The sequence below is a fragment of the Anser cygnoides genome, chromosome 26 (genome assembly GCF_040182565.1).
Source record: "Anser cygnoides isolate HZ-2024a breed goose chromosome 26, Taihu_goose_T2T_genome, whole genome shotgun sequence".
NCBI classification, from domain to species: Eukaryota; Metazoa; Chordata; class Aves; order Anseriformes; family Anatidae; genus Anser; species Anser cygnoides.
Window position 1 is genome coordinate 827669 of NC_089898.1, and position 9100 is coordinate 836768.

The following is a 9100-nucleotide window of genomic DNA, read 5'->3' on the forward strand; positions in this document are numbered from 1 at the left end:
TTTAAATTATCTGTGGTATCCTGATGCACGTATCTTCCATTTGGCTGTTTCTATGTTAAGGCATAGCTTTTTGTAGCCAGGGTTCAAATTATTCGGTAACACAACATCTTAATCCAATTGCGAGATTTTGTAGAAATCCTTATCTCTTTAATCTTCCTGATCCCAAAGCCTTCAATGAAAATCATTGGAAGTCCAGATTAGTCTACGATTGAATTAAGCAGAAGGCTGCCATAAGCAAAGCTGAATATGTCACGTGCCTTTTTGCCGTATTAGAAGCGTTCCCCAAAACAGCTTATTGGCTGGAGAAAGAAGTGACGGCATCTTATCACCGGAGCAACCTGAGCGAGAGTTTTCAGTGTGGGGTTTTGTTGTTGTTGTTTTTCTGAACTTTCCGTGCATTCATCTGAACAGTTACTACATGGAATAAGGACTGAAGCCCAGTGCTGTCCCTAAAATGCACTAATTTCAGCCTCCTGTCTCTCTCTTCTCCCTTCCACCCTCAGGAAAGTGGGAATGTCCGTGGCATCAGTGTGACATCTGTAGCAATCCTGCAGTTTCATTCTGTGAGTTTTGCCCTCATTCGTTCTGTAAAGATCATGAGAAGGGAGCCTTGGTGGCGTCAGCTTTGGATGGCCGTCTCTGCTGCTCCACACATGACCCCAAATCTCCTGTGGCACCTGAGTACTGGAACAAGATAAAATGCAAATTGGAACTTCAGAATCCTGTAGAAGAAGCAAAGGAATAAATTTGGTTAGAAAACAAGGGAGAGAAGATGGGCAAATAGGCGATGAACTTGAAGAGACTGCTACCACGCATTCAGTCTTTATCATCGGAGCCGTCTTGTGTGAACTGGGAATGGGACCATTTAATCTCAACAACAGGAGCAGGCAGTGGCGTTTGTTTTTTTATTGTTTGGTCTTTCTTTTACCCTTGAATGTGCTACAGCAGCTCTTACTGTTGGAAAACAGAAGTGTCTCGGCCTTCTAAAGAAAAAAGTAGACCTTTTGACAGTGAAAAGAATATTCTGTTTAAAATACGTTCTTTGAGTGTAGAAAGCAAAGCATAGCAACATATTTATTTATTTAATTTTTAAAGGGTGTTGAAGATCTGGTTTTGATCAGTCAACGTGTCTTTAAAAACAGCAAAGCCAATGTAACTTTTATGTCTAGTTTATGGAAAGAATAAACCCTCCTCACTCTGTGTAACATTCAGATACCGTAAAGACGAATGTGGGTTTCAGACCAGGTGACGGTGAAATGCCTCCATTCCAGTACTTATTTTTAAAGGCATTTTGAGAAGGTAGGTTATGTATCATGTTAACTTGTGAATATTATTGTAAAGCTTTTCCTATGAGAAATCAGGTGTATGATTCTGTGGAAGTGCTTGTAGCACAAGATCTAATATTTTAAGGGAAGAAATCATGGTTCCTTGCTTGAGAGCTATAATGGGTGGTGTCTGCAGACAGGTGGAATTTCAGAAAGAGCTTAATTTCACAATGGTTATTTCTTTATCCTGCCTAATTTGGAAAACCTTCCTAGTTAGGGGAGCGTCCTGGCCTTGGTCACGCACTGCAGCACACGCAGACCTGAAGCCTGAATCCTGCACTCTCTTTGGCTTCTTTAGGTGAAGGATTGTTCTGTGAGTATGTATTTGCGATCTGCCAAGTCTGCACTAATTTCATGGCAGTTGTATTTCTGTGAATCTCTATTGCCTTCTTTTCAGACACCCTTTAGCTTTAAAGGAAATTTGAGTGCTTAAGGAATCCAGCCCATATTCACGGGCTTTTTGATTGAACATTTAGGGTTTTTACTTCTGGGGAGAGAGAGCTTTTAACTTTAACGTTCGTTGCTATTGGAGCTGAGAAGGATGTTAGTCCCCTACAGCATCTCTTCGGTGCGCAGGGTATTTGCCCTTTCTAGGTAATGGGATGTATTCAGAGCAGCCAACTTCAGCCTCGTGAGTTGTATTTCTTTTGTTGATCTGTAGAGGGACGGACGGGCTGCTTCAGTGAGGCTTTTGAAGTGGCTTAGGTAGGCTCCTGCTCCAGATTTTGCTTTGGAAACCTGTCCTATCCTGCAATCCTTGCACAAGGAGCTTAGGGGGATTAGTGTCCCCAGGCTGAAGTTAGTCTTTGGCCAATCTCCTCCCCTAGCCTGCAGTCTTAAAGCCCTGTGCGTCTGCCATGGTATGGTTACAGCATCCTTTTGGTTTGTACGCTGATACTGGCCAACTTCAGGGTCTCTTTTTGCTAATGGGTGTTGAAAATAACCCTGAATGAAAAGAATTAATGTTAAGTGTTGCTGGTATCTGGCTAAATTAAGCCTTTGAATTAATTCTCAAGAACCCTCTCTCTGGAAAAGTGCTCGCATAAGCCTAAGGAACATGGTGACTTCTCAGCTCAAGAAAGCAGTAGGCTGGAAAAGTTCATGTGGGATTTTGGAACATGCCTTGCTTCTGGCTGGTGACCTTCTCATTCTCAAATTTATGTGCAGGGGAAAAATTGTGTGCAATTGTAAAATTACAAAATACACTACAGTCTCTTTAAGCAGCTGCTGTGCCATTTAGCTGATCTGGCAGTTCATCTTCAGAACAGCCTGCAGATGCCTTTCCTACAGACTCGAGGGTGTCTTGGGGGCGAAACTGTGCAGATATTTCTTGGGTCAACTTATGGTACAGAAGGCTAATGGGAGATACAAAGCACTTCGTCTAGTGGTCCATACTACAGTGAATGTCTGAAACACTAATCTTGCTTGAAAGCAGTGCTATTTTTTGGTATTTTTTACAAAAAAAAAAAAAAATTACAAGAAGGATTTTATTTTTCTTAACATTTTGTGTGACAAATGTCTCTTTTTAAGCTCTTACTGGGGGTGTTTAACCTTTCAGAAATTCCAAACATAGCTCTTGCTACGATGTCTGTAAGGCCTGATGTGTTTACTTTATGTTATTTATTAGGCTTGGTAACGTTCAAATGATTTTCTCTTGGGAAGTCAGAGCATTCTGAATATTGCAGATATGATGTAGTGTGAGTGTACCTACGTGCTTCTCTAGTTCTGTGTCCGTGGCAGCTTTCCGGCTGGAGGAGATGGCGTGGTGGTGCCAGGACGCCTTCACAACCGTGTGAAGCAGCAGAGAGCAGGCAGCAGTTAGTGAGCGTTAGCTGCCACGTGAGACGGATTGCTGTGACGAGCCGGTATGCTGAATAGCACAGAACATGTGAAGGTTTGCAAAAGGCTTTTAAAAATTTCTGAAATGCTGTGAATTGAGGCCTGCTGCTACTCTTGTGCCATGCCACTTGATGTCTTGGTTAACTTTGTTTTCAAACTTCTTACAGGTGCTCCTTTTTCCACCAAAAAATAATAATAGCCAACAGGTGGGCTTGAACTCAAAAGGGAAAACAGGAGATTGGTTTATAAGCTTGTACAATTTATGAACAAAAAGTCTGAACTGGATTTCACACTGCTGGAGTTAAGGTGAACCTTTCAAAAATCTTTAGGATTGAGATGAGCAAAGTCGAATCTTCTGTTCCGAACTCCGTTGTTCCTTAGCTGGAACACACAATCACACTTTTCCCTTACTTTGGTCTTAAATTTTGAGGTAGTACCGTGCTTCTGGTGAACACCTGTCTCTAGATCAGTAGCCTGTGCTCTCTGTATAGTATGCAGTATCTGAGCTGCTCTGCAAAGTTAACGGGATTTTGTTGTTTACTGGAGCTTTTACTCTACAGTACGCACCTTAGCACAGTGCAGATGCTCTGCAGACCATGGCCAAACGGTGCAATGGCTAGTTACTACAGTTTTATAAATACATGGTGCAAGCATTAGTTATCGTAGTTTTCCAATATTAGTATAGATTTGTCTTATCGATAGACTGTAAGAATTGAAGGCATTTGCAGCTCAGGAAGGATGACATTAAAGGCAATTTTTGGGCAAATTACCTTCTCTGGTCACCACCATGGTCTTAGAGAATCTGTTAGAATGGAGTAATAGGGCTGGAATGTTAATTTTGGCCTTTCTTCTAAAAACTTGTTATCTTAATTTCAGGATAGAATGGGAAAGACACAATTACTAGACGTAATTAACAATGAGCATAAAATCTGTATATATTGAAACTTTACAGAAATATTTGGGTGGGGTGGGGGAGGAGGGTGGGAGGGGGATGTCCAACGCTGGTACGAAGTAGTCACTTTAACATTGAAACCTCTGCCTCATTGAATTCAGGGTTTAATGTACTTGAAGCTCTGCAGTTCCTTATACAGCTTTTTTTTTTTTTTTAATTTATACACGACTTTTTTGTATACTACATTGAAAATGTCTTTAACTTTCCTGCAGTTACTTTCTGCTCCCAGTGTACAGTGAATCTATGGCAAACGGGAGAGTTTTTCAGAGCAGATGTCTCAGACCTGTGTGTTCAGGACGTGCAGTGCATGAGACATGGCAACCCTTGGGTAACGCTGTCCGTTTGCTTTCAGTTTTACATCAGCTTCCCCCCGCCATTATCTTTGTGTAGCAAAACCATTTGCACTTACGATACACTCCTATATGTTGGATGTATTCACAATGTTGTTCTGAGAAAAAAGAAAAAAGAAAAAAAAAATCCCTATTCTGTTCTATTCCTGAGCGGCGAGCTCAGGTCCTTGCTGCCCCGTGAGGGGCTCTCACTGCTCGGGAGTGGGGAATCGTGAAGCTGGAAGGCCAGCTGCGCTTGGTGCAGGAGACTTTGGTAATTAATGGGCAAACAAAAAGGGAAATCACACAGGAATTTGCCAAAGCCATTCACCCACCCGCTGTTTCTCCTGCGGTACTGAGTGCACGGGGGCTTTCCGTGCGCGGCCCTCGCAGGCACCTCGCACGGCCTCGCGCCGGGTGCTTTGGGGACTCCTCGGTCACTTTGCTTTGTAAACGGACTGGATGAAAGAGCTTCACGTTCCTTGGTCGGACTGTATCTCACTCTGGTGTCGCTTTTCCTTTTTAACCCGATCATGTTGCCACAGAAGGCGGTGCTAGGTGCCGTTAGCTGCCTGGCCCCGAGGGCTGCGGTGGGTGCACAACGCAGACACCTGCAGGCTCCGTCTCCATTTCCATGTACTATCTGTAACGATGACCTTTGTAGAGTCGTTATTTCTGTAGACTTTGTTTATCTGTACCAAACTTTGTAGATTCTGTGAAATGTTATTTTAACGAAATCACTTGAGTCTTTACTAGCAACGCATCACTATTCACTGAAGTCAATAGTAAGAGTTTTTGGAAGCTGACTAGAAGCTCTCGACACTAACGAAGTAGTGTTCAATTTCCCTGGCGATGTTCCACTGGGGCATTACTGTATTATGACTTGATGTTGCCGCATAGACTTTGAGATATACGATATTTTGGGGGGTTTTGTTGTTCGGCCTACGTTCTCTTGCATAGTGTGAAACCTGTAAAGCTTGGTTAACCTGTACATAGATAGCTTACTGTCCACTAGGTATAGCGTACTTAGAATTGCCTGTAATATTTTAGCTTCTTACTGAATGTGTGTGATGGTAGGACCATATAATTTTTGTACATTCTATTTACTGAGATGTTGCCTTTTTTTATTTTACAAATACTTTGGAATTCGGATGTGGTTTTTGCTTCCGTGAGGATTCATTTGGAAAGGTTTTTAACGACATTCCACTGATCTGAAATTTTGCTTGAGGTTGACTTCAATAAATCGTTCTGAATGTTCCAAGGCCCGGCCGCTTCCCGATGCGGGGGGGGGACCGGGAGGGGGGGAGGGGACGGGGGGGGCCGGGGCCGCTCCGCCCCGGGCTGAGGCGGGGCCGGGGCCGGCGCCATGCGGGCGGGCGCGGCGGGGCTGGCGGCGGAGGCGGCGGTCAGGGGGCTGCTGGCGGCCGCCCTCGTGTGAGTCCGGGGGGGGGGGGGGGGACCGGGGGGGGGGACCGGGACGCCGGGGGAGCCCCACCCGAGCCGCCCCGGTGCCCCCGCAGGGTGCTGGAGGCGCTGCCGCCCTTCGAGCGCGTGGTGCAGGCCGAGGAGCTGTGGCTCTACAGGAACCCCTTCGTGGAGGCCGAGCGCGTCCCCGCCGTGCCCATGTTCGTAAGTCGGCCGGGCCGCGGGCTCCGAGGCAGGGCCCGGGGGCCAGAAGCACCCCCAGCGCCCGGGGTCCTTCGTGGCTGGCGTCTGTGTAGCGCTGCCGGGGCCTCACCGAGCTTACCGCTGTTAGTGCTCGTTACCGGCCTCGCGTCCGGGTCACAGGGCCCGCGGCGTGCAGTTCCCTTGAAATCCGCCTCGCTAACGGACCTCGCTTTGGTTTTGCGGCAGTTCATCGCCTTCCTCTCGCCCTTACTGCTGATTGTCCTGGCCAGGCTGTCCCTGGGCGCTGACCAAGACGACACGCGGGAGGCCTGCCTGGGTGAGCTGCTCGCCTCCCCCCTGCCCTCCCGCTGCGACCCCGGGGCTGTGGTGGCGCAGACGAGCCCTTGGCTCTTGCCAGGGCGCAGACACCGTGCTGGGGGCGTTAAAGCCGAGCTGCGAGGCTCCTGCCGGCCTTTGCAGCATCGCAGCACGTCGGGCAGGGGCACGGGCTGTGCTCGCGGAGCTGTCAGGCTCGGGGCCGTGTCCTTCCCAGCACGGCTGGGCTGCGCTCAGCCTCCTTGCAGCCCCTGTCCCAGGGCGACAGGCCCTTGTTCCTCGCCGCAGGGGCAAGGCGAAGCTCGGCCGGAGCAAGCCGGAGCCGGGGGCCAAATCCGGAACCGTGGCAGCACCGGCAGCTCCGCCTGCGGGGCTCCCCTGCGCCGAGGCAGGGCTTGTGCGGCACTGACGTGAGCTCTCTGCTCTCTCCTAGCTGCCAGCCTCGCTCTCGTCCTCAACGGGGTTTTCACCAACACCCTGAAGCTCGTGGTGGGCAGGTGAGACGGTTGTCCCGCTCCTGGCTGCGCGGAGCCGGGCTGGGAGGTGTGCCTGCACGATGGCAGAGCTGGGAAGTGGGAGTGGGGGCTAGAAACTGAAGCTGGACATGCTCAGCCGAGAAACAAACGTGTTTTTTTCCAGCTGTAAGGATAATTTAGTATTAGAACGGATATTGGCAGGGATCTGCTGTCCTCTGAGCATCATCTAAATGGGCAGGTAGAGGCCTGCACCAGGGAGGAGCGCGCTGGCGCACGTACGAGGAGGAGATGGGGTGGTTGCACCCCTCTGGGCCGCCCGGCAGGATGGCACAAAGCCACCCGTGCTGCGTGGCGTTCCTCAGGCTGCGCGAGGGGGCACATCGAGGCCTCCCGAGCGTCCTCTGGGAGCGCAGGGGCTACGTGCTTTGCTTCTCTGCCCCAGGCCGCGGCCGGACTTCTTCTATCGATGCTTCCCGGACGGACGAGCGAACGCGGAGCTGGCGTGCACAGGCGACCCCAGCATCGTGGCTGAGGGACGCAAAAGCTTCCCCAGCGGCCACGCTTCTTGTAAGTCCTCGGCATCCCCAGGCAACGAAGCATGGTGAGCAGAAACCTGGGGAGAGGGGGTTGGTTTCGTGCACCCCACAGCTCTGTCTGCATTCATTGGCCTCCTAAAAGGTAATCTGAAGCTGTGTGTAACTCCTGGGAGGAGGGATGCTTGCCAAGCACCGGCTGCTGGGGCTCCCCCCTCGCTCAGGAGCCGCCGCTTCCCTTGGCTTCCATGAGCAGGGCAGGCGTCCTCCGCCAGCCCTTCTGCTTCCGCAGGGGAGAGGGCACAGGTTGGCTGAGGGTGCACAGCAGAGCCCGGCATCGTTCCTGAAGCAAATCGTTCTCTTCCAGTTGCCTTTGCTGGTCTCGCCTTCTCTGCCTTCTACCTGGCCGGGAAGCTGCATTGCTTTGCTCCCGGCCAGCGTGGCACGGCTCTGCGGCTCTGCGCCTTCCTCCTCCCCCTGTTCATCGCCACCCTCATCGCCTTGTCCCGCACCTGCGACTACAAGCACCACTGGCAGGGTGGGTCGGCTGCAGGCGTGGACGGGGCAGCCACCGCCGGGTGCCCCGAGCTGAAAAGCAGCGTGCTGGAAAACATTGCCGAGGCTCGTGAGGGTAAAAGGAAGCTAACGCTTTCCTGGTCTTGCCTTGCAGATGTGCTGGTCGGCTCGGCGATTGGCTTCGTGCTTGCGTACCTCTGCTACAGGCAGTATTACCCTCCTCTGACGGACTCCATGTGCCACAAACCGTCTCTGTCTAAATCCAAACAGCTGCCAGCGCACCAAGAAAAGTCTGCGACTTCCAGCTTTCACCTGGACATATAACGAGGGGCTCTGTCCTGCTGGCGCCTTTCCTTCCACTCCTTGGGTGACGGGGCAGGGGAGGCTGGAGGAGGTTGGTCCCAGCCCACAAGAATTGTCTCAAAAGGGGATGAGCCTGAAAACCAAACGGGAACTCTTCTCTGCAGCGTTGGTAAGTTGTGCTGTTCAGGGGGCCTGTGTTCAGTGTTTGTGAGTTTTGTAGGCGTCCCTTCCTCTGGACCCAATGCAAAGCGAGTTGAGCAGCCAGTGTGCAAGCCTGCAGCAGGACAGCCCGGCTATGGAAGGTCCTGAAGCTGAAAACTGGAACAATGTGACTGTGTTGTGCCGTGTCTGGGGGGGTGTTGTTGGGTCTGGGCCGGACAGCTCGGCCAGATGTCTCCCTTCAACCCGGCCGCGCTGTCCCACTCCTCACGGGAACTGTGTCGTAGTGAGCGCAGGGCCTGTCTGGTGCCGGGGTGACGTGCGTCTTTTCAGTCGGAGCTGAACTCATTTAGAGTAATAAGCGCGAGGCTGCAGCCTTTAACCAAGTGGGGGAGAGAGAGAAGATGCAACTAGCGTGATTGTTCTGTGCGTTATTGTGCTAGCCCTGTTTTTTTTTTTTCTCCAATTTGGCAAATAAAGGAGTTTAATTTTTCAAACGAGCTGTGGTACTGAAAACTTCAGTGGCTGGGTTTATGGCTGTATAAACAAACCATTTACTGTGGTATGTCTGCGTGGGTTTCTAGGTGGATATTTCTCTTTCTTTGTGGCTTTAATAGAGTTGTAAAGAGATGACAATCAGCAGAAAATGCAATAGCGTCTTAGAGCAAACCATGGTTTGCTTTCTCAGAGGAAAGGCAGAGCGCTGCTGAGAAACCCAAGGTAC

At 50.1% G+C, this 9100-nt stretch overlaps 2 protein-coding genes across 3 annotated transcripts in view; both read left to right on the forward strand.

The window, feature by feature from the left end:
* NSD3 (nuclear receptor binding SET domain protein 3) overlaps positions 1-5702 on the forward strand; it is a 43041-nt gene extending 37339 nt beyond the window's left edge. For both annotated transcript variants that reach the window (XM_066983515.1, XM_066983516.1), the window contains one exon: positions 504-5702. In XM_066983515.1, the coding sequence (XP_066839616.1) occupies positions 504-745 (242 nt within the window). In that variant the 3' untranslated portion in view covers positions 746-5702. The remainder of the gene's footprint in view (positions 1-503) is intronic.
* Positions 5703-5773: 71 nt separating this feature from the next.
* Positions 5774-8876, forward strand: PLPP5 (phospholipid phosphatase 5). The gene is made up of 7 exons (XM_066983625.1): positions 5774-5879; positions 5966-6074; positions 6300-6390; positions 6823-6886; positions 7308-7432; positions 7766-7936; positions 8069-8876. The coding sequence occupies exons 1-7, from the start codon at positions 5812-5814 to the stop codon at positions 8236-8238; spliced, it is 798 nt and encodes a 265-aa protein (XP_066839726.1). The 5' UTR covers positions 5774-5811; the 3' UTR covers positions 8239-8876.
* Positions 8877-9100: the final 224 nt, after the last annotated feature.

What these genes read in the sequence shown, in the direction of transcription:
- PLPP5 (XM_066983625.1), top strand. Translation starts at nt 5,812, where the DNA reads ATGCGGGCGGGCGCGGCGGGGCTGGCGGCGGAGGCGGCGGTCAGGGGG. An exon ending in CACGCGGGAGGCCTGCCTGG is followed by an intron (nt 6,391 to 6,822) that starts GTGAGCTGCTCG and finishes GCTCTCTCCTAG; the next exon opens with CTGCCAGCCTCGCTCTCGTC. An exon ending in CCCCAGCGGCCACGCTTCTT is followed by an intron (nt 7,433 to 7,765) that starts GTAAGTCCTCGG and finishes GTTCTCTTCCAG; the next exon opens with TTGCCTTTGCTGGTCTCGCC.